Below are 25,325 nucleotides of genomic sequence, written 5' to 3' on the forward strand. Positions count from 1 at the left end.
AGAAACTCAGAAAGCATGGCATTGGAGAGAAAGGTTTTCTTCAGATCAAACTAACTACTAAAACGTGCAGGTATGTTAGAGATGTGACTTCCTGTGATATTCACGCAGAGTAACTACACTGCTTATATTGTCACTTTGAAAGCATAGTAGGAAAATCCTGAAAAGAGAGAATATGATGAACCATTGCCCAAATTATAGAGCTCCAGGCCTGTTCTCATCAAACCAGAGGAAAGAGCTTAAAACAATGACTCTGATAATCTTTCAGTAAATATATCTTGAGCACTCACTGGCAGAATACATGGCATTCATAGGCAGTATGGATAGGGTGGTAATGAGTAAGATAAGAGTTCCTTTCCCATCCAGAAGAGGCCGCAAGTACAGCCTCCTTGCACATCAACAACAAGGATGTGGGGAACCGAGTCATGTCAGTGGGAAGAGCCTAGAGCTGCCTGAGTTTGAAGGAAGACCAGATCACTTAGGAGCAGTGAGCTCGAAGACCAGATCACTTAGGATCAGTGTGCTCTGGGAAGAGGTGGCATCCAAGCTGGTTCCTGAGGGATGGGTATAATGTGAGTGGGTCCAGATGGAGAGAAGGACATCCCAAATTGAGGGAATGGCTTGTCCTTCCCACCCCGGCTTTCCATGGAAGGTCTCCATGATTCTGCAGGACTCAGCCCAGACACCCTCTCCCCTGCAGAGCCCTGTCTGTCCCATGAAAGAATGGGTACTCATCTCTCCTCCTTCTTTTCGTCCACTGTCCCCCCTAATGACATTTGTCACTGAGCTCCGTTATTGGCTTACGGAACTGTCTCCCCTACCATTCTGTGTACAGCTAGAGGCACTGCAGTTTATTTTGGTAACCAGAGTCTCAGCCACTTGGATGCTTCCAGACTCATCAGCCTACTGGGGACTGTTTTTAAGATTTTAAAGGAAAAAAAATGCTCGAATTCTTGTCCCTGCATGCTGAAGGCAACACAGTGTTTCTCCCAGCACTTGTGTGAATTACCTGACTTCAGGGATGCCCTTGCTTCTGCTGGACTCTCCAACCTTGTCTGGGTCTCCTGTATCTTCCATTCTCCACATGACATAGCAAATAAGATGTTCTGTAATTTCAAGAATTTGGCAAACAAGCTATATCTTAATGAATAGGCCAGGGTTTTTTTTTTTTTTAAGTTTATTTATTTATTTTGAGAGAGAGCATGAGTAAGGGAAGGGCAGAGATGGAGGAAGAGAGAGAATCCCAAGAAGGCTCCATGCTATTAGAGCAGAGCCCCACGAAGGGCTGGATCACACAAACTGTGAGATAATGACCTGAGCCCAAATCAAGAGACAGATGCTTAACCGACTGAGCCACCCAAGTGCCCTATGAATAAGCCAGTCTAAAATCACATATTGGACAGGCTGGTTCTCCAAAGTCCCTGGTTATTATTCCCTGTGGAACATTGGTTCCCTTGGGAAGGGATCAAGGTCCTGTCCCTCTGGCACCTGCTGAGCTCCTCCTACCAGGTTTTGTCACCTTTATGCAGAGCCCTTTCCTACTCACCTCTTGCCCAGCCAAACCAGAGAAGGGACAGGAGGCCTGACTGTCCATGCCCAAGGGAGCCATCAGGGTGGTCTGCTTAGGAGACAGGCTGTCTCTGACCTAGCTTGTGAATTAACCTCCCCACTCCAGCCTCATGGCATTTAGCTGTGTATGTTCAGCATGCAGTACCTGGAATGTGGTAGGCATGCAATTAATGCTTCTTCATTGAATTTCTACATTTGGGAAGGTAGGGGAGTCCTCAGCATATGTGTGCTTCCTGATTGATCTGACTTGTCCTGAATGCAGGGAATATTTGGAAAGGAATGGGAAATAAACCTGGAAATGTAGGTTGGGATCAAATCTTCAAAGATAATTGGAAGTCAGAGAGAGAATTTGGATTTTATTTGGCAAGTAATTGAGATTTCTAACTGAAGGAATGTCACAAAGAGCTTCTGAAAGAATGAGCCACATCTCAGAGAGAGAAGGGACCCTGAAGCCAGGGAAACACTGGTCTGTGAAAAGAAGGGGACTGTCGTCATCCATGTACATGTGATCTGAAGGCCATGAAAGGGAAAACTGACAGCAATAAGGTTTGGAAATGAATGATGTGTGGAAAATATAGAAGAAACAGCTAAAAGCTGACCAGAATTTTAAGGGAAGGAGGCGGTGTTAATGGTTACAATGCAATAGGAAAGGGGACGGGTGTATTTAGCAGGGGGGGAATACTGACTTTGGTTTTAAGCATTCCTGTGTCCATTCGACAGATACTTGTTGAGTGCCTCCTGTGTGCCAGGCACAGTGCTAGATCCTGAAGATAGAGGTAAATGAGAAAGACACACTTCTGTCCCTCATGGAGCTTACATTTTAGGGAGGCTGACAGTAGAACAATAAACTAATTGACAAAGTAATTACAGACTGTGGCAAGGGACAGAAGGGATATTAAGAGGACACTGTAACAGAGAGAACCAGGGGAAGACTTCTTCAGGGAAGGGCCTGTACGCAGGAGGCCATCCCGCACACTTCCCAGGTCCCTGCAAATGGGCAAGAAACACTTTCTGCCCACGTGGAGCTTCCATTCGATTGCGGGAAAGAAGCTCAGTGGTTAAGAGCAAGAGTTTAGGTGTAAAGCAGGCGAGAGTTTGAAGCTCATTCTCCTCCACCCCGACTCATCAACTCTGTCAGTCTCAGTTTCCTCATCTGCAAAACGGAGATGATATCCAGCACGTAAAATGACTGGAAAAATGAGGTGATGTCATAGACGGAAGCTGCATAGTGAGTGTGCAGAGGTGGCAGCTATAGAAAGGGTGTTGGCACAAAGCATGGAAGCACTATGGGGTGGGTAGAGCTGTGGGGGGGCCACACCCACACATGGGTGCAGGGCCCCGGGAGACTTTCACCCATGTGGCAGCACTGGCACAGCAGTGACACTATGAGAAGACACAGCACAGGAAGTGACATACAAAGTGGTGAGGAGAGCAGGAGCAAAGGACAGTCAGTGACAAAGCCTTGAGCTTACTGGAGAAGCCATTTGGTTGCTCTGTGGGCCCTGTTTCTGGAAACTGAGAGGAGAAGCAGGAAAGCTGGGAGGCAGGGCATGTTGAGGGGAGACAGTCGGAAGCCTGGCAGAGGTGATCACAGTGGTAATTTACCAGTTCAGCTGACAGGGCCCCAGTCACAGCCGTAGTAGTAGGCACCCACAACATAGTGGTACACCCATGCATGCCGTAACTCACCCATTTCCTCAAGGTGGAATCAGGGTCTTACCTGGCAGGTAAGCATCCCTGGGGAAAGGGCAGCAAATCATCAGACTAGAGGCTGCAGGCTGCGTGTTGGTGCTGTGGACGTGGGCCTGCCAGGCCCAGCGGGCATAGAGGGCATCCAGGGAGGAGCTCCCAATTGCCAGGAAAAGTCAGGACCCAGCAGAATGCGTGGGTGTGGGCCTTGGGCCCAGAAGGGTAGCTATCTGGGGAAGCTGGGGGCTAGATGGGGGCTGTGAGCCCTGTGAGCAGGTCTGCTGAGGCAGAGTCAGAACGTGATCTCCAGGGAAGGCTCGCCTTCAGGATGTTCTTCTTTGTGCTCTTCAGTGTTTCAAAAGGACTTTTGCAGGCTCCACTTGCCTCATTTAAGCAATTTGGGAGCCATATGGTGAGGGAAGTAATTGAGAACCTCAAGGGGTAGGGCAGTTGTGAAGTGTCTGGCTACACTGGACAATCTGGGCTACATTCCAAGGAGAGAGACTGTTTTTCCTTTTAATACCCATTTGTGTACCCAGAAGTAGACTGGGTCCCAGAGATACCAAGCTGAATAACCCCCCAAAATGCATATGGGTCTGAGGAAGTGATTTTAGCACACTTTTGCTGAGGGTCCCCTTCGGGAATTCTGATTCATTCAGCCTATCTAAGGATCCCACCAATTCCACTTTTAACAAAATCCACAGAATTTATTGAGGAACACCAAGTTACCTGAGGAGACAGAGATAGAGAAGGGCAACCAGATAAGAGAATGAAAGCAAGTACCCACTTGATCTGGCTGATGCCCACCTCCTCAGCAGACATCCCTAGGATGTAGCTGGATCCACTCTTTCAGGGTCAGAGGTGGTGGCTAAAAGCCCCTGAGGAGTCCCCATAAGCAACTATTCCAAAACAGGAAAAAAATTAAATAACAAAAGAAAAAGCTCAAAGTGAGGAAGGGTCTATGTGAGGAATAAAGGTAAGGGGTTACATGTGGCTGGTTGTTCCTGGTGTGCATTAGGATCAGAGACCCATCCTGCCCTGAGTACCACTGCATCCTGCTAACTTCCTGTAGGACTCTAGGGACAGTCCCTTCTGGGCCCCAGCTTGTCCACCTGCTGACAGGACCAGCACAGCTGGCACCCTACATCTTTCACATAGACACTACCAGCAGGTCATGAAGGCAGGTTTTATAAAGTCAAGATATTACACTGTGTTTCTGTTCGTAAAGATGAGTAAACATACTTCATTTATAACTCGAGACTATGGTCATCAGGAAACCCAGTTCTCTGGTCCAAAGAACAAGGCCACATTGGATTGGCCTTAACCTAGGAGAGGGGAGTATTTTGAAGATATAAAAGGAGAAATTTATTTTCTCCCCCACAAAACCAAAAATTTCAGACAGACCAGAAGAACAGTTATAGAACCAATGACAAGGAAACATGCTGAAATGACCCAGGTGTCACAGAAATGAAGCCCCTTCTGTCCACCATTATCTAAGGAGCATGACTTCCAAGCAGAGAGAACTGGCCAAAATGGAAAAAGTGGTTGGGGGTACAAAGTGCCAGGGTGTGCTTTCTCAGCTGGTAACCAACGAGAAAGGGCAGGAAATCCCAAAGGGGCAGGCCAAGTCAGGGCCTTCTTTGGGGCTCTGAGGAACTGTCTAATGTGTTTTGGGAAAAAAGATGTGTTGAGTTATTGGCAGCATTTCTATCTCCCCTTCAGGAGGGTAAGCCAGAGACATACAAGGAGCCCCCCCCCAAACATATATAAAATATTAAACAGAATGTTGGCCAATATTTAAAAGACTTTCCTTTAAAATAAATGACTCCTTCAGGGGGAAAAGAGAGAGAAAAGGATAGGAAAGAAAGAAACTGTTCAAGAGAAATGAGGTGTAAGCACTGGGCTGCTAAAGCGTGATGCTGAGCCTTCAGGACTGAGCTCATCTGCCAGGATGGTTCATGTGTCTTTTCCTCCTCTACCCTCTGTGCCTCCTTGGATAGGGTGACTTTTCCAGTGCTCCAGTCAGAGGGATGGTGGTGCAAGAAGCGCTGAGTCACCTGATAAAGATCAAAGTGGCCCTTCAGGTTCTACCACTGGCTCGAGTAAGGCAGGCACTTACTAGGCTTTGAGATGCCCTGACCATCATTGAGATATTTCCCTCCTTTGACAGGAAGAAGGTAAATCTTTTCTCCTGAAAGACCTTCTCTGTTCCATGACCCTGCGGCACTTTCTGTGTGCCATCAATTGGCACACAGTATTTCCCTCCATTTATTTTTGGTAATTTGGTGACAGTGACATAGGTGATCCCAGAAGAACTTACTATATCAGATCCCACTCTCCTCCTCCAAGAACTCCAGGGTGCCTACGAGTGGATGAGGACCTACAGCCTAAAAGGAAGCCCCTGGGCTTTGGAACTCCTGACAGAGGCTGTCTGTGCTGCTCTGGCCTCCATCCCTTTCCCAGGACCCCTAAAATGAGTCCAATCTGCTCACCAGTCCCTAGGTGGCCAACAGGTTCCCCAAGTGAATCCCTGAGGCCACCTGCAGGCAGAGGGTCTGACGAGTACCCAGAGGAAGAAATGTATCCAGGGATCTTTCTTGAAGCTCCAAATTATTACATCCTGGATTCACTGCCACCTGTAACAGCCTACCTTACCCCATGCTCATGGACCACTCTAAAATTCTGGGATTTCTGACTAGCCAGCTCCCTACAACCACAGGGCACTAGCCCAAGCTGCATCCCCCATCTGAAATGCTTCCCCAGGATCTCCCATAGCTGGCTCCTCCTTGTAGTTAGGACTCTGCTTAAACGTCACCTGGTCTGTGTTCCTGACACAGGAACCATTTTCATCATGGTCTTGGTTTCCTCCCTGCTGGTTTGTTTACTGCCAGCACCCCCACAACAGAATGTGCACTGCCCATCTGTCTCATTGGCTGCTATGTTAGCAGCACTGGAACAGTGCTGTGGGAATACAAAGGCAGATTAGGTATAATGGGGTGGGGTGGGGGAGAAGGTTGGAATGAGTTCAGGGAGTAGGGAGTCAGTTAGGACTTGAAGAGGGGAGAAGAATGAGCATGTGTGGAGGGCCTTATCTGACAAACACACAAAACATCACATCCATTCCCCAGCTCCAGGTTGTGGTACAAATGAGATTTTCCACCTGAGTCTCTCTGTCCCTAAGTCCCACATGTTTTACAGGGGTATAATCGAAATAAATGAAGAGGAAGAGGAAGAACATCACAGGCTATAGGGAACTAACAGAATGATGAAAGGGGGTTGCCCATTGCTGCAGTCAGAAGTTTTGGTGGAGGGATGTCAGGCCGCTCTTTGGAGAACCAGCCCCTAGGCTTGGAATGGCCCCCAAGGCATCTTGCCAGATCCTCCAGGCCCTGGTGGAGCCCTAACGTTATGCACTGACAGTCGCTGCCGTCTGCTCAACACCAGGCACTGCTCTAAGCACTTACGGTCTCTGGTCTTTATTATTGGAAGATATAATTTAACAGGTTTATAAATCATAAAACTGAGGCTCAGGTAGTAAGTGACAGTATTGGGATTCAGCTAAGGTCCAACTGCAGATTTCATGCTAAACGAGCCCTGACTGCTGTGTGCCTGGGGTCCATACCCAGCACAAATTGGGAATCCCATGCCAGCCTGCCCCCAGCCATACCAAACTGCAACTCTTGGAAGATTCTGTAACACCTTTGTGCCTTTCAGCTCCTGATCCTACACCTACACTGTCTTTACCTTTGCCCTTTACCATCCTCCCTCCCACTCATTCTTCGTGACCCAGCTCAGGGAGCATTTGCTCTGAAAATGTTTCTGAAGGCCTTGGTCCCCGATGGGCTGCAGTCCCCCTCCTCTGGCCCACTGTGAGAGTAGCTCACCCTAGCACCTTTTCTAGAGGGAAAATGTTGAGAGAGTCCTCCCATTTACTTGTACAGGTGCCATGGTGACATACTTACACAGGGTACTTTTCAGTCTCACCATTAATGCTCATTCTCCTCCCCTTTCTTGTTGCTCTTCAGGTCTCAACTCTCTCTCTACTCCCTACACTCACATGGCCTCCCTCTCTGCCCATCTGCCGTGTCGCTCACTCTTTGCTGTGGCACGCATCAGATGATAATGCCATGAGCTCACTAGTCTTCATCACTGGACCTTGATCGTCTCAAAGACCAGCAATTATGGCTACTGAGCGCAAGAATGCCTGAATGTTTCCAGGATTACATTACATTACATTTACAGAAAATAGGCCAAGAGGTCCTAATAGTAAAGCACGATGCAGCTGTTGTTATGTGATAAATATTACCATTGTCACTACTATCACCATGACGGTGATAAACAGAGACATCCCTTTCTTTCTGAACTCTCACTGTCCAAACTCCAGAACTAAGTCACTTTGGATAAAGTCTTTAGATACCACGTGTTCTCCAGACTCGCTCCAGTAGTAATCTCCTTCACTATCCAGACCCTGAACCTGAAAAGATATACACCCTGAGGAAGAGTTGCATTTCTGTTAGTTATGGTCATGGCAGTGGCGTAAATAAGACTGGACAACTCTTTTGAATTCTGTGAGTTGAAGTCTTTTCATAGAAAAGGGTATTCCACGGAGGTCAGATACTGAGGAAAGGCCATTTGGAACTTTCCCAAACTCACAGAGTTCCCATGTCAGGCATCTCTTAGTATTCCTTGTGGTCCTAGAAAGCCAACAGTTCCTAGAAGATTCCGCCCCAGAGCCTGGTTCTGCCAGAGGAAGTCCACTGGGAGTCTCATGGCCTGGTAGTGTCAGCGGGGTACAGATGAGGAAGAATCCTTCCACAGGCAGTTGCCCACTGGTCTATGTTTTAGCTACCTGCAAAGTCCATTATCATGACCATTCCTGATGGAGCTTGAGGAGCCGATGGTTGTTTTTTCTTAGAAAACTGAATTAATCATATGAACCAAAACAAAATACTTCTTCATCTGGGGTTCCCCCTATAAAACCTTTCACCTCCAGCTGAGGGAAAACAATGAATTTGCTTTTGCTCTACAATCCATGGCTGTGTCAGAGTTTTTCAGAAGGTGCTGTTTTGACATCAAGAACCATGTGCTTATTTCAGTGTGGTGTCTCCTGATAATGCTTCCTTTTTTTCTGACTCAGGTTTCCACTCCTAAATCTGCTGTAGTGTACAACCCACGCAGGCAGTCTAACCAACAGTTTTAGTGTTTCTGGACCTCTAGTGAAGTGAAAGTATATTCCCCTTCTATTATGTCTTCAACAAATTTTCCAGGGTGGCACTTCATCCTCATTAAGAACAGCTGCTTGATGGGAATGTGTGACTTGGTATATTGTACACCTCAACTGTCAGCCCACATACTAAACAGAGAAGGAGAAGGGAGGGAGTGTAGATAAGTGGGCTAATTACCTGGTCTGGGGTCACAGAAACCTGGTTTTGAATCCAGGCTCTACCACAAACTGACAGTGGGCATTTACCGGAGCCTCACTTTTCTCATGGAGCACACAGGACTCTTAGAAAGTTTAACAGTAGGAGGTATATAAAGTGCTTAGCACATGGCTCAAGCAAGGGGCCCAATTAATAGGTGTTGTTATTGCCAGCTCAAAGCATTTCCCAATTTCCCCACCCCTAAACTAGTAATAGGTCTCAGAGCCTCTATGGACTTCTGGAGTGAATGACAGCCAGAAGCACTTCATGTCCAAGTCCTGAATGGTCAGAGCTGGGGCGTGGAGGTGGCTCATTGGCCCACTGAAGAGGGAACCTCTCTTAAAAGGCCCCTGAGTAGAAGCTTCCTAACCCAGCAACAGTCTTCAGTAGGCCAAGCCATTTGATTAGGATTTGCATCAGTGGTAGATTTGTTCCCCCACTTTCACCACTATTTATCAGGCAAGTGTCTCAGTGACATGCATAGCCCTGGGCAATAAGATACTGCAAGTATTCACTTTACAGCCACAAGACAGCTGAAGCACTCAGTCTGGCTGGTTATTTGAAAAGCTCCCCAAATGTTCAGGGATGTTTTCATGGGGAATGTTTGAAGCCATAGTTCCCTCTGGGCCCCGTGCAACACATCACTACCAAAACCACGCCTGTACCCTCAGGTCACCTGCCTCCTGACTAGTGCTCTCTACATGGAGCCATCCAGGAAGTATGGGCTGACCCACCCAGGAAGTGTGGGCCCAGCCTCTGTGGGCAGAGGTGACCAGGGCCAGCATAGGCCTTGGCCATCTGATTGTGTGCTAAGTCACCAGCTCCCCCCACTGCTCAGCTTACCAGGAGCAAAAGTCACAGGGCAGTGCTGAGGCTAAGCCAAACCAGGGCCCAGCTGGAGCAGAACTTGAGAACCACTGCTCCTGCTGCCACAGCCACTATGAAATGATGAGCAGTCATTAGGCAAGAAGATGCAATACATGATCCATATGGCACTGATGCAAGACACGTAGTGCTTGTGCAGGTACCAACAATCCTAGCAGAGTGGCAAGCAGTAGCTTAGAGAAGGCACCTTAAAATTCTTCCAGCCCATTTACATATGAGGAAAGCTTGAGTTATTATGGAACTCATGTGGAGGGCCAGAGCTGGGCCTCACCTCTCTGCTCTGCTCCCTCCCCATCATTCCAGTTCCCCATATAGAATCCCAGGAAGGTCAGGTTTGGGCAGGCTTTCCCAGTTCAGAAATCAAACTCAGAAGGAATTGACAGTGAAGTGATTAGGGCTGCCTTATGTGGCAGTAGGAGACCCATTCTGAGGTTGATGGTGTTGGGACCCAGACTCTGAGCTCCTCCAAACTGGGGGCTCTTCCCTCCACTGAGCATCAACCTTCTAGGAACCTTCACAGGGCTGTGTCTACTTACCTGAGCCTTTGATTCTGTGAAGTCTCTGCCCTACACAATTGAGGTGTAGCAGTAAAACAAAGTGAACATAACTTAGAACTGAATCCCAGTCTTCATTTTGCCAGCCTTCCAACCCTGACTAGCCCTTTGTCAGTCCTGGCCCAATCTTTGGAACACCTCTCTCCTCTCCCCCCAAACTCAAGAATGCCAGGACCTTCAGAGTTGGTGTCAATCTGCAAAGATAGGCCTACTTTCTATGCCAATGAGCTTTTGTAGACTTGATGTGGCCAGAATTCTAGAACCATCCAATACTCTAGTCTTTTTTGTCCCTCTTTCCTGTGTTTATTTGCAGAGTACATCATGCATAGAAAAGAAACTGAGGCTCCTGTTTGGTGGTTTTATCAACTTACTGATCAAGAGAAACAACATAGTGATACAAATAATCCTGGGACTGATTCCTTGTGGCATGAGGAATTCACCCCTTGATTTCCTCTGACATTTTTGAGTGTGTCTTCTCTGTCATCTCTTATCCCCCTTAATTATTAAGAACGATACCACAGTGGGCACTACTTTGGAACTACTACATAGGAAAAAGTTCTAACTGCAGAGTCATGTCCTAAAGATAGTCCTAGGAAAGCACAGAAGAGCAAATCAACAGAAGCAGTATAGGAAGTTATTACTGTTGGGCATTGCTGCTGTAGGGGTGGGTTATGTAAGAATATGATCTTTATATTTCTATAATCAATAATTCCCCACATCCAGATAGAGCTATTATTTCCAAAGCATTTTCACATACACTCAAGTGTTATCTTAGGCAAGCTAGCAGAGTGTGAACCAAAGTCTTGTTTTATCTGTGGACATTAAAGCCATGCTCCGCTGTGGGCAGCCAGCAACTCGGACTCCAGGCTTTGTCGGTGAAGGCCGCTCCAAGCACAAACAGAGCACCTGCCAAGGGTTACTGTGCAGAATGTCACACTTGGAGTCCCCACCAAGGCTTTCATCAAAGTCAACCTGATTATTTTCCACTGCATTTTCCTGAAAGGATGTTATGATTTTCTAGATGTTTGGTGGCTGGCGATAAATCAGGCTTTTATGATGTCATGTGAAAGGCCACCTCTCGGACTTCCTCCTGCCACAAGCCACAGATTAAAAGCGGGACGGGTTGGTAGGGCATAGTGTACACAGTTTGGCTTAACCCTTTCCTTGCTTGTCCTAAGGCACAGCTGAAGCTGTCCATTAGCTAGGGTCATGAAAGAAGGTGAGCTGCCTTCCCCTCTCCTTCCTTTCACACGAACACAGCTGGGGCCTGTGGAAACTGAGCTCCTTTCTCTGAGTTAACCAGACTTCCTCAGCTAAGAGGCTTTGGCAACAAATCAAGATCCGAAACAAGACAGTATGTTCCATGGAATGATATAAGAGAACATAGGTAATTTCACAAAAGTAATCTTTTCAAAGAGCCTCTGTTTCATAATCATGAAAATGAGAGATTTCCTTGAAAAGGAGATAAAATCTAGTGCCAATGAGGTTGTGATAAAAAGTTACACTCATACTTTGCTGGTAGTGTTTGTAAATTCATACAGTGTCTTTGAAAGCAATGAAAAGGTTCTCATTCAAGCCCAAATCCTAGGAGTTCTCTGTGAATCCTCTTTCCTCCAAATCCAGTCCTTCAGCAAGTCTTCTCACTCTCACTATCTCTCCCCACATCTGGGCTGCTCTCCTCTCCTGCCACAGCCCCGATCCAGGCTCCCGTCCAGCACAGCACCCACACTGATGCCTGAAAACATCCCACGGAGCATGTGCCCCCAGTGCCGGAAGCCTCCAGGGGCTCAGAACACAATGCAAACTCCGTGTTTTGGGTAGTAGGCTGATGAAGGACTATACGTTTTAAAGCAAAGCTAGGTTCTTTCTCTGTAGATGAGTGAACCTTTACAGACATAGAATTTGGTAAAAAAAAAAAAAAAAAAAAAAAAATTAACTCAAGCAACTTTCAGTGCTGTGTCCCATTGTCTTGAGAACTAGTGGATGGGTGCCTGGGTGGTTCAGTCGGTTAAGTGTCCGACTTCGGCTCAGGTCATGATCTCACGGTTCATGAGTTTGAGCCCCCCATCAGGCTCTGCACTGACAGCTTGGAGCCTGAAGTCTGCTTCGGATTCTGTCTCCCTCTCTCTCTCTCTCTGCTCCTCCCCTTCTCACAGTCTGTCTCTCTGTCTCTCAAAAACAAATAAATAGGGGCGCCTGGGTGGCACAGTCGGTTGAGCGTCCGACTTCAGCCAGGTCACGATCTCGCGGTCTGTGAGTTCGAGCCCCGCGTCGGGCTCTGGGCTGATGGCTCAGAGCCTGGAGCCTGTTTCCGATTCTGTGTCTCCCTCTCTCTCTGCCCCTCCCCCATTCATGCTCTGTCTCTCTCTGTCCCAAAAATAAATAAACGTTGAAAAAAAAAAAAAACAAATAAATACATTTAAAAATTAAAAAAAAGAAAACTAGTGGAGAAAAAGAAGGCAGCTCTCAACAAGGAGTATTTGTAGTTAGAGTTTCACTCCGGCCAGAATTCTGCTCACACAGGAGGAAGTGAAGGGTGGGGCGCCATCTCTGCAGCCCTCTGGAGGTTGAGTGTGTCCTTGTTTGGCCAGAAGAGGTGCGGCCCTTCTACCACATACCCCAGCAGGTGCCAGCTCATAGGCCAGGTTCCTGCCTGCTGGCCCCATGACATTTCTTGGGCCCTATGTCCCACAGGGCCAGCTGAGCATAATCCTGACTTAACTGCAATATCTCAGACAGAATCCCTTCAAGAGTGGCCAGGTGGTTCTAGGTTGGGTGGCACAAACAAATCAAAGCGTGGCAGCTTTTTTAGGAGGCAAAGGGGCTGAAGCATGCCAGGCAAAAATATGTCATCCACCCTTTTAAACATTTAGCTAAAAGTCAGTCCCATTCATACTCTGAAAGATTGCATCGGCATCTGAAAATCAGACTTGTGAGCTATATCAAGTTGAGTTAACCAGCTGTATGACTGTGGCCGGCCAGCTGCAAATAGTTTACGACACAATCTGTGACTAGAGAGTAAAGTCTTGTGAAGACACGGCTTTGCTGGGAGAGACCTGGGCCCCGTGATAGGGATTACCCAGCAGGCCAAGCATGATCTGACCTTTTTTTACTTCTCCAACTTTGTCTTGGGCTCTGATCACCCTCGTTCATTTTGCCCAGACACAGTGGCCTTCTCTCTGCATCTCAGACCAGCGGTGTTGCTCCCTAAGGTCCTTATACCTGTGGTGTCCCTGAAAGACCCTCCTGCCCCAGGACTTCGTGTGACTAGCTTTTTGTTGTGATTCAAATCTGGGATCATATGTTACTTCTTTAGGAAGGCCTTCCCCACCCAGCCTTCCCACTCTTTATCAAGCTTGCTCTCTCTTCTGTCTTTGCCAAACCCTCTCAGTAGTTGACATGGTCTTATTCACATCTCCTGTCCTCTTGACTGTCTCTCCCAGCTGGAACATAAGCTCATGAACATGGCCTTGTCTTGTCCACGGCTACTTCTCCAGCATCTAAAACTATAAACATTTGGCAGCAAAGGATCAAGAGCATTATGAAATGTTTACAATAATTGGGGGAAAGTAGAATACAAAATCCTGTGTACTCTGGTTACAGTGATTCAAACAAAATGACGATTTAAAAATAGTAGTAAAGGTTAAGTGCAAGGTTAAAGTAACATACAAGCATGAAAGAAAAACTATAAGACAATCCACTTAAAAGATTACATTTTCATCTGTGATATTAACTATAAGAAATTAACAGGATAGCTTTCCCTATAATTCAGTGATAAGAGCAACACTAGCTAGCCTTAACAGTGTAAAATGAATTGGAAATAGTGCTAGCTACTTTCTATGTGTAATCTTGAATTCTCACAGCAGCCCTGCAAGATAGGTGATGCTTTCCCCATTTTACAGATTTAAAACCTGAAGCTTAGAAATACTGAGAAACTTGCCCCCCACACAGCTAAGTGGTTGAGCCACGATACAAAGCCAAGTCTCTCCAGTGATGTCTCTGTATTGGTGATGGTGTCTAAGAATCTTTTGTTATTGAGATCGAAGTTATACACAATGAAAGGCACAGATCTTAACTATATATTTTGGTCCACTTTGACAAATGCATACACTCATGTATGCTACACTCCTATCAATGTAAAGAACATCACCCAAAAGTTTCTTCGTGCACCTTCCCTGTTGATCTTTTCCCCTGTAACCACCGATCTAATTTCTATCACCATCAATTAGATTGCCAGTACTAGAACTTCATACACATTGAATCATACTGTATCTACTCTTCTCTGTCCATTTCTTTCATTCATCACTGGAGTATGTTCCATATTTCTATCTGTTGTTACAGTCTTTATTATTTAGAGACCTTTGTGCCACTCAAATTAGTGAAGCATAAAGTATATTGCTTATAGTACTTTTTAGGGAGGGTTTGTACCACTGAGCATTGTGAGTGCTGGACTAAGTATCAGAAATCCTGACTTCTAGTCCAAAACCCTACTACTAGATGGCTTTGTGACATTAATCAAGTTATTTGTTTAAATATCTCTATAGAGGGGCGCCTGGGTGGCGCAGTCGGTTAAGCGTCCGACTTCAGCCAGGTCACGATCTCGCGGTCCGTGAGTTCGAGCCCCGCGTCAGGCTCTGGGCTGATGGCTCAGAGCCTGGAGCCTGTTTCCGATTCTGTGTCTCCCTCTCTCTCTGCCCCTCCCCCGTTCATGCTCTGTCTCTCTCTGTCCCAAAAATAAATAAACGTTGAAAAAAAAAATAAAATAAAATAAATATCTCTATAGATATGTAGAGGTATAGGATTCTATTCCTCTTATAAAAATATAAAAGAAAGAATGCCAGGTAACATGTGATATAGATACCCAGAAGCCTGGTAAACTCTCTATTAACCATGGTAATAGGAAACCAAATAATGGATAGATAAAATCATAAAAAACCCTAAATATTTGTCTTAATGCTCTTTTCTCCATACCTCTCAAAAACCTTACTAACAAATGCCATCATACTTGTCTTAATTTTTCCTCAAATATAAAAGTCCCTAGAGAAACAACCATAAAACAAGAATTTGGACTTAGTCAGCTGCCTGGTTAATCCTAGAGTTTCTTAAGTTACTGAGGGCATGAATGCTTGAAGGAATGTGGGGATATACATTTGAATGAGCCTGTCATATAATTTTTATTTTGGTTGGGAGGAGGATGGATGATCGGATGGATGGGTGAATGGATGGACAGACAGACGGATGGATGGACTGAAAGGAGGGAAGGAAAGAAGGACTACTGAAGTGAGCTTCTTGAATTTGAGTGACCTATGGTACTATATAAAATGAGAAAAATCCCAAAGGAAAAAATATCCCATCTATATTATGGAGGCATTCATATCACTAACAATATTTTTTAGTACTAATATTCAAAAGGAGGGCAGAACCTTTTCTAAGGGGTGGTGTGTATTTCCTAACAAACTGCAAAGGAACAAGCTTAAGGAAAATCACCTTCGCCTGTTGCTATTAGGGGTCTCCTGTGACCCAAGTCAGCCTCCCCCAAGTGAGAAGGTACCTTCCCTGGTGACAAGGTGGCTCCCCACCACATGCATGCTGAAGATAAGCTGCACAACAGAGTTGGGCTTTAACCCTCATGGATACTTTGTACAGTGCTTTCATCCCTAGGAAATGGGCACCTGAAACAGATACAAGATCTCTTGAGTTGCATTTTGAATGTGATTGCCTGGAGATTTAATTAGCCGATGTATGTAAAGTACTTTGAGGTTGAAAAGTACTAAGTGGCAAAAGAAAGGCAGCCTGCTTCTTGTGCTCCAGAGTGCCACTTGCCAATTAGGTCACAACAATCTTTAATCGGTCCACTTAAAGGTGCTTTATCTCCTTTCCTCAGGGTTTGTGTCACCTCCTACCAGCATGGGTAAATCTTTACACCCTAGATCCAGTTATTAACAGTAACCAGTAATTTCCATCGAAGATGGTGCTGGCTTTGAAGCCTGGAATGCTGAGGTCACTAACAATCTTATCTCCCTTTCATTAACTGGCTCTGCATCACAACTGTGAGTCAGCCCCCCATATCAACTGTTTGGAGTGAAGATCAGTGAAGAAATCAGAACCAAGAGGGCTCCAGTTACAGTACTTAATCTAGCTTTCCCTAGCTTGATACTCCTGTAAGCACCAGGGATCAAGAAATAAAGCTAAAAACAACAACAAAAATTAACTCTATGATTACAATATAGATGTAGAATAGGTACAGAAAGACATTAGTACCTCATAAATGTGTATGATGCAAGCCTACATCCTATTCCCCAAATCCTATTGCTTATTTTATTTAATGCAACCTATTAACACCAACCTATGAACAGACAGTTCCCCCAAAGCTACAAAGCACAGCTTCTGAAAGATGTTTTCCTTTGCTCAGCTAGCTCACTCACAGCCTGTCTGAACAGGACAGGCCCTGAAGGCCCTCAGGGCTGGATGCTGCAGATGGCTGGACAGCTCTTGGGACCCTGCTGTAAGGGCACCCTACTCCTCTGCCCCTTCAAATGAGGGGAGAAGCTGGGCCTTAGCATAGCATGCGTTGTATGGCTCTGTATGTCCCTTCCATGCAGGATAATGGACCACTGCCCTCGTCTCTACACGTCTCAAGTATGTCTGCCTGAAGGGGCTTTCTCCACAATATTTTTAAAAACCTATTTAAAAGAAAATTAGTGTGGTTAAGTCCTGTATGTCTCCTGCATGATTGTGTTGTCAGTGTGTCTTATAGAGTGCTTTTTGTCTAACTACATTTCTTTCTTTTCTTTTAAATTTTTTTGTTTATTTATTTTTGAGAGAGAGAGACAGAGACAGAGACAGAGTGTGAGCAGGGGAGGAGCAGAAAGAGAGGGAGACAGAATCCGAAGCAGGCTCCAGGCTCCGAGCTGTCAGCACAGAGCCTGATACGGGGCTCGAACTCACCAACTGCAAGATCATGACCTGAGCCAAAGTCGGACATTCAACCGACTGAGCCACCTAGGTGCCCCACTGCATTTCTCTTTCTGTGCTAACCATATTTTTAGAACACATGTTAAAAAGAAGCATCTAGGGGAGCCTGGGTGGCTCAGTTGGTTAAGCGTTTGACTTCGGCTCAGGTCATGATCTCGCGGTCCATGAGTTCGAGCCCCGCATCAGGCTCTGTGCTTGACAGCTCAGAGCCTGGAGCCTGTTTCGGATTCTGTGTCTCCCTCTCTCTCTGACCCTCCCCCGTTCATGCTCTGTCTCTCTCTGTCTCAAAAATAAACATTAAAAAAATTTTTTTTAAAAGATGCATCTATATGTAGGCTGCACTATAAGTGCCATTAATTGGGTTCTCCCTTAATAAAGTGAATACTTTCTTTTACCACCTTAGGCTTTATTTACAAGTGGGAGCATAAGGAATACAGTGTTCTCATTCACTGTCCATGAAAGCTCTACCATGCTAAATAGATTTTTCAGTAGTGTCTAAGCCATATACACACAGAAGTATTTCCTTCCCTTTGTTTAGTAGCTCTTAATAGCTCCTGGTTCCAAATGATAAATGCTACCAATTGAAAATAAGTGGTCCCCAACCTAAACTAATGGGATCACTGAGGGGTCACAGGATCCTGGAGACCCCCTCAGGCACCATCCAAGGGGTCAGTACAGCACATCCTGAATCATAACTAACCAGGCTCACATGCAAGGCCACCAGTGGAGGTGACAGTGGTGATGATGTGAGGGCTCTGCAGGGCATTCAGTGTGGGGTATATATGTGTTACCCTGTGCCGAGTGCCTCCCAGCAGCCTCCATCTGGGTAACTGAGGACAGGGACACAATGCAGGGCCTGCTCACTCAGTTTTGCTCCCTTTGCCACTTTATCTCCACTGTCAGTACGTTCTTCGCTCATCAGAGCCGGTGCTGACTGACTCAATTTCCCTGAGGTTGAGCCCAAGCATTGTTTGGGGTCTGACGGCATTCTGTCAGCTCCTGCTGATGGACAGTCCCACCGAGTCCAGCTTCCTGAGCAGACGAGACGGCCTGCTGTTTTCTTCTTGTCTCTTATCACCTCTTGTCATTAAAGGAGAGGCCTTGCTTCAACTTCAATTTGTGCTGATATATGGCAGTAAAAGGGAAGAGAGGGGGAAATGTTCGTTCCGTTATTAAGGCCACTGCCTTTCTTACTGCTCTGAGATTCACTCCGTCTCTGGGAAGGTTTCAATCAAATGATGTAGTTGTGAGCATGGAAGAGTTTAAATTGCCCAATAAGAGACATACTATATTGCAAACTTTCTGGGGGAAATCTCAGTCTTCATTCCCCCACCCCATTCTTGCTGACTCCCAGCTGCACATCTTGAATCTTGACTGGGATATTCTAGGCAACTTTAAAGCTTTTTCCACTTTACTGAAGTTTGTTGTTGTTTTGGTTTTTGGTATTTTGTTTTGTTTTAGCATTTCTTTTTCTCTAAAAAGAAGCATTTCCCCAAGAGTAATCTTTTCCTGCTCACTCCACATTAGCATAAAATTAGATCAAGAACCAAATTTGCTTCATTCTTTTATTCCCTTGGAACCTAAGCTATTCCTTAATTTTGCCTTTAAAAAAAAAAAAAGAAGAAATGAATATCCAGTGTTACTCACAGCTCTGTATTTTAAATCCTTGAAGATATAACCAGGGCTTTCACCAGTCTTAGTTTTCTTTATTAACATCCCCTGTCTATACATCTTCTCCTTATTTGTAGCACTCAAGAGTCAATTTCTTTCAATATGCACACTAGAAATTTAACAACATCCTGCCAAAAGTGCTCACACTCTTAAAATGGTTCTCCACCTAAACAGCTGTCCTTTGCAAACCTCACAGGCAGATCTGTTGAGGAAACATGGTATCCAACACATGATTTGAAATAAATATTTAAATTTCCCCAACACAACCACAGAGAAAAAGGGAGACAAAGAAAATTACACTATGAATTTTGAGAAGTTATCCTATGTTGTCAATCTATTTAATAGCATTCCCCACAGTGATTTTCAGGAGAGAGGGTGGGTATCAAAGACATTTAATGTGTTAAATGATGATCAAAATTTTAAAAAGATTGGGGGCAGGGAGGAAAGAAGACTAACCGGTGTGATTTAAAGATGCGTTGTTATCTTGATTGAGATAAAAAGGCACCCAGGAGATTTGAGGAAAGGGAACTATAGTTAGAGTAGAAGATAATGGCACAGCATGGTCTCTCCTTTTCTGGATTTTATGTTAACTACTGTGGGCTCAGGAACTGGCTTAATGACTTTTCCAGGATTTGGTCTGGCCCTTTATCAGTTCACTATAACAAGAACATAAGCCAGGAAAGCCTGAAAAATTGCTGCAGCAAAACATGCCCTCCTACTGGGCTGCTGTTTCCAACTCTGGCCATTGGCATTGGGCCTGTAGGGTTTATGCCTAGACAGAGCCATCAGAGGACAGCTCCTAAAGGTCTGACCAGTCAACGGTAGGCAGGGAGTCTGAGAAAAAATAAGGGGGCTCTGGGCATCTGGACATGCACGTTTTCTCTTTGCTCATGCTGTTTTGCTGCTGTAAAATGCTCAGCTAAACCTAATTGAATTTGACAATAATAAATCATATGTTGAAACTGTATAGCTCACCTAAGGAATAGCAATGGAAACAGTGAAGACACCAGAAGCCAGAGTTCAGGAAATGTCATATTCACATAGAAATGCTTTAAATTTTTCCCAGAGCTTTATTCTTTCTCTCTCTCTCTCTCTCTCTCTCTCTCTCTCTGAAAAGCTCCAGACCACCCAGTGCAGAAAGTCCATTTTGGAAAGTGTACATAAAATCTCCTTAATCAGCTCTTGCCCCTGTTGTCATACTATGACTTTAAGCCTATAAATAAAGAAGGAACTGAACTGTCAAAAAAGAAGAAAAGGACAAAACAGATGAATCATTCTTCTCTCTCCTCCTTAGGAGCTGATCACACCCTAGAGGAGAGGACTTGTCAAATGTAAAGGGAAACTGTAGTGTGACCTTATCTGCCTCCCTCTCCCTCCCCTCCCCTTCCCCTCTCCACCCCACCCCAGCATTGCCCCTGTAGTCCTGTGAGAAGAGCGGTTAGTTCCTGATGTTCTTGTAAGAATCCAGCTTCCCCAATCCCATTTCTTTTCACGGTGGCAGAAGCCTTATTTAAAGAAGCATTTCTGTGTCCTTGCTGTCATTCCAGAGCCACCTATACTCCTTGGCCACACTTTCCCCACCCCACCCTTTAAGTCCACCTTATGCCCCAAACCCTGCAGCCTAAACCATTTACTATATATTTTCCCTAAAGGGACCCAACAGAAAGAAGTAAGAAAATCCTTCAGGAGAAGTGAACAAGCTAGGATGTCCCTAATCTTTCCCTAAAAGTTGACAGGGGCAAAAGCACACAGACTAGTCTAGATGTTAGCTCAGTAGCAGCTGGCATAGAGAGCTGCTGCTTTGTTTTGATGGAACCTCATCCTCTTCCTTCACTAGGTCTCTTGGTCTAATTAAATTTCAGGGAGACAGAGCCTTGGCAGAAGGTTAAAGTAAGCTGCTAGACTGGAATGTAGGAGCTGGGCTCAAAACTAAATTGGGAAGTTTAACTGGGTGCGTCTCTGGTTTCAATGAAATACTTTTACAGTGTATGGTAGCAATGTCTGTTGCTGAGCTTTTGAAAACCATTTTTCTTTTTCCTTAATTGTAGTTCCCTAGTTGTTTTTATATTACGAGCTACTTGTAGAAAAATACAGGAAACATAATTACAATACAAAGCTCCCTTTCCCAAGCCTACTGAGATCATTTGAAGCCAAAATGGGTTTTAGGGTTTTGCTAACTATAAGTTCAGAGCCATGAATTGCATCCTATGCAATGCTGGTTGATTTACAGCAAGTGTTATGTGATTAAACAATAACCATGTTTCTTCAAGCTATGTAACTGCTATAGAATTGAGGGAGGCTGTGTTGCTTCATGACGCCACATTTCACAGCTCTCTGGGGAAAAAGAATGAATATCTTTGTGTGACTTTTATAGTAAAATAGAGAAGTATTGTGGAAATATATACAAGTTTATTTAGGGAAAGGAAAGAGAAATAAATTAATTTGTTTTTCCACTTATATTTCCAGCACTCCATGCAGTGTTAAATTGCCAGTTATTAATTTTTGTATCCTACTTTTCCTGAAGAATCTGTATGTGGACTGTTAGGACCAGCAGAAATAACTTGTTTTATTATTATTTAACACTCTGGAGAGGAAATCAGTACTTCACTGTATTGTGAAATGCAAACGCCTTTGGGAGTTTGATTTATTCAAGCCTAAAAAGTAATGATGGATGATGGAGAATGAGCGTTGTTGAATGTACTCTGTTAGAGAACGATTTCAAGCATACAGTACAGGGCGCTGCCGCCCTTATTCAAGGTGGGTCCATTCCAAGCCCCACCTCCAGTGATGCTTAGAACTGTCAATAGTACTGAACTCTATGTATACTATGTTTCTTCCTACACATACACACCTATGATAAAGTTTAATTTATAAATTGGGCACACTAAGGGGTAAACAATGATAACTAATAAGAAAACAGAATTATAACAATATCCCATAATAAAAGTTATGTGAATGTGGTGTCACTCTCTCAAAATACCTTACCGTACTGTACTTACCCTTCTTGTGATGATGTGAGATGATAACATACCTAGTGATGAGAGGCAGTGAGGTGCATGGCGTAGGCATAGGGGTAGGCTACTGCTGACCTTCTGACTGTTTGCCTGCTCCAGACTCAGTTGAAGGCAGGTAACTGAAGCCATGGAAAGTGACACTGAGGATAAGGCAGGACTATTGCATGCTCATTCAGAAGTAGCATCCCGACACCCTTCAGTATGGAAGTCTCAGTGAAGGTGGGCACCAATTCTGCCCAGCCCTTTGTGCCCTTTCTGATCATGAATCTCTAACAAACTCCCCACACGTGCTACCTTTCAGGGAATCTGAAGAAAATCAGTGGGCAGGCTTTCAAGCTGCCGCTTCATTATCTGTTACTTTCACTTGATGTAACTGGTTTTAGGCTGTTCTTTAATATTGTGTATAACTAAAATAGTTTCTCAATGGGGTATGTATCCTGTTTAAAGTACAGCTCTTTGTCATACCACCTTCACATTCTTCTGTCTTAAGGACTCATCTTGTGTACTGTTTGATGAATACATTTGTACATGTATTTAGGCAAAGCTAAATGTTTATTTCACCCCCCCCCAAAATGGTCTGTTTCAAAGTATGTCTCTTTCCTCTTTCTTTCTTCTTTTTCTTTCTTTCTTTCTTTTTCTCTTTCTTTCTTTCTTTTCTCTTTCTTTTTCTTTCCTTCCTCCCTCTCTCTCCCTCCCTTTCTTTTTTCAAATCCTCTTGAAATTCTCATCTCAATGTTCTTCCGAATCAGTCTCCAGAAATCTATAATAAGAAATGGGTGAGTGAGGGCTGAGGTACAGGATTTATACATCTCCCTATAGTTTTCTATTAGACAGTTTCCTTCTAAGGAAGTCTCTTAAGTGGATGGAAACTCTCCTAAAGCAGTTCCATGCCTGAACTGGTAAAGCTGAGCGGGGCCGACCCAACCTGAGTCTTTGGCGTTATAAATAGATGATAGATAGAGAGATAGATAGATATTTTGATAAGACCTTGTCAGATGGGATGAGAAACGCAAGGATCAAGTAAATGTCAGCTTCGTGTACAGGAGCTGGAGGGTCGTTTCAAAATCAACTTGATCTTCCATCAGAGCAGTTAGGGAACGCTGGGCAAAGGAAGGAGTGCGGTGGAGCTGAAGAAGCTGCAGGGTGCTGGCTCTTCGGAGCTGTATTTTCAGACAGCTGGTTGCACGCATTAGTGGGTCGTGAGGTGAAGTGGCTTGAGATCATTATTTTCTAAGGAATGGGACAGAACAGAACAGAAGAGAAAATACGGTATGTCGTGCCCCTGGACAGTAAGGGCGAGGATTGCTTCGTGAAACTTCAGTTTCGTTTTATGTGCACGCGGGTGTGCTGGATGGCAGTGAGCCGCCCGTCTTTACCGTGGGTCAGGAAAGCTCGAGGCCACCGCCCGGAAAGAACAGCTCTGCGGACCGGGGATTACCCAGCCCCCCGCCGCGGAGTCCCGGGTCCCCCAGCGCCGCGCGCCAGCACGCTGCGGACCCGGCGCCCCGGAGCCCCGGAGCCTCCGGGGTGAGTCGGAGGGCCCGCGGAGGGCTCACGGCCGTCCGCCCTGCAGCGGAGAGGAAAGCTGCCGCGGAGCGCGGGGGCGGGGAGGAGGCGTCTGCTCATTTACTCCTCTACTTGCCTGAGAAGTGCGGTAATTCGAAACAGTTCTCACAGTAGCGTCCCTGACAACTTCATGTTGGTGTGTGTGTGTGTGTGTGTGTGTGTGTGTGTGTGTGTGTTTTAAGTCATTTAGCGTCAATGGGACGCCGCGGAGGGGAGGGGTGGACAGGAGGAGGTGGCTGCGTGAGCTGGGGACGGAACCGTTGTCACGGTCCGCACTGATCTGTGCAGCGCATTCTTAAACGCGACCTTCCCAAGATTTACGGCTCCGGGAGCCGCGACTGAGCGTGCCTGACGGGGACCAAAAGTAGGGAAACGGGGAGCCAGCCGTGTGCATCCTGAGCTGCCCGCCGACAGCAGCGGGAAGGACGCCGCCGCCGCCGCCCCCGACTCACGTCTGCTTTATCTTTCCCTCCCCCCGCAGGACTTTCTGCAAGGAGATTGCACCAAAGCGAAACAGAAGCTGAGCTGGAAACCCCGGGTCGCTTTTGATGTAAGTGCCTTTTTTTACGGCAGAATCCGCTGGCCCGCTCGCTGCGGGGCTGGGCTGGGTAGGGCCCGGCGGGAGGGGTGGCCGGCCCGGCGAAGCAGCGAGGCGTCCGAAGCAGCAGCGTTCGGGCCCCGCCGGGCGCCCGAGGTGTCCCAGGCTTGGAAGGAGAGGAGGGGGCAGGGTGGAGGCGGGTAGGGTGGCGGGAGGGTTGCCGAGGCCGCTCCGTGCGCGCCACAGGGGATGGAGGTGTCACTGGGAGAGTGTGGCAGAAACTTCTCCTTCACCGCCCACCCCCTGTGTCTCGGGTCCCAGGAGCTGGTGAGGGAGATGGTGGACGCCGACGTGGAGCTCATGAGAAACAACCCCAACGCGTGAGCGCGACCGCGGAGCCCCGAGCCGCCTCTGCCGGCCTACGGTCCCTGCTTGGAATCGGCGGGTGCGGGGCCGCAGGTGTGATCCTGGGAGGGGCGGGAGAATCCGGCCCGTTCCGTGCGACCCTCCTTGCCACTGCGCCTTATTCCCGCCGTTAGGATGTGGGACGGCTGAGGTTTGTAGCAGCCGGGACGTGGCACTCCGGGGTTCGGCCCAATTTCCATTTGTCGAGGCCTCTTCTGAAGGGTTTTGTGAAATCAACAAGATGTTTTAATCACAAGTTCACTATACTTGAAATTATGTCATTAGACAACTGAAATTGTGGGGCTTTCAAATTGTTTTTCTCTTTTATTAAAAATGTCCTTTCTATGAACTACCATTAACAGAGTCGATGTCAATGTTTTTCCCGAAGTATAAGAGCGGCTATAAGGACCCCCAAACAAAAACACCCAAATTCTTGCCTTGGAGTGAAATAGCTTCCTTTAAGCCTCCCTCCCTTTGGAGAGAGCCCCTGCAGGTAGACCCCTGCTGGGCCTGAGCCTGGCCTCTCTGGAGTGTTCTCCTAAGGCTCTGCCTGGGACATTTCTTTCCTTCTGGTGACAATAAGCCACTCTATCCAGCCGATCTGGAAACCCAGTTCCTGAAGAAAGGAGGCATTCACACCCCCTCAGGTCTCTCTGCTGACTATAATTAGAACCCACGGGGCTCCCACCATCTCAAAAGAAGTCTTGAGAAATAGAGGGGGGCTAGAAGAAGCAACGTGAAGGTAAGTAAATATTGTTGGAACATTCCAGGCCAAAGCCCCTGATTTACCCAGAGGTCTCTGAACCCATGCCTTTCCTTGTGGTCTAGAATCTTTCACACAATACTTATTTCCAACCACTTCTCAGTACCAGATCACTTTTTAAATCTAATTTTGATTTAGTCAACCAATTTATATTAAGTAACTAATATATGCCAGACATTGTGCACTTGAACTACATCAATGTTAATTAAAAATTATAATAAAGAGGTTTAACTTGGGCCTCAGATCACTGGATCCACTTTTATTGAGTGCATCAATTAG

The 25,325-nt window shown here is 46.0% G+C and overlaps 1 protein-coding gene across 2 annotated transcripts in view; it reads left to right on the forward strand.

Moving 5' to 3' along the window:
* The window catches only part of GMDS (GDP-mannose 4,6-dehydratase), a 642,226-nt gene extending 617,591 nt beyond the window's left edge, over window positions 1–24,635 (forward strand). For both annotated transcript variants that reach the window (XM_045497606.1, XM_045497608.1), the window contains 2 exons: window positions 23,822–23,890; window positions 24,200–24,635. In XM_045497606.1, the coding sequence (XP_045353562.1) occupies window positions 23,822–23,890; window positions 24,200–24,262 (132 nt within the window). In that variant the 3' untranslated portion in view covers window positions 24,263–24,635. The remainder of the gene's footprint in view (window positions 1–23,821; window positions 23,891–24,199) is intronic.
* The last annotated feature ends 690 nt before the right edge of the window (window positions 24,636–25,325 follow it).

This window comes from Leopardus geoffroyi, chromosome B2 (assembly GCF_018350155.1).
Source record: "Leopardus geoffroyi isolate Oge1 chromosome B2, O.geoffroyi_Oge1_pat1.0, whole genome shotgun sequence".
Taxonomy (NCBI): Eukaryota; Metazoa; Chordata; class Mammalia; order Carnivora; family Felidae; genus Leopardus; species Leopardus geoffroyi.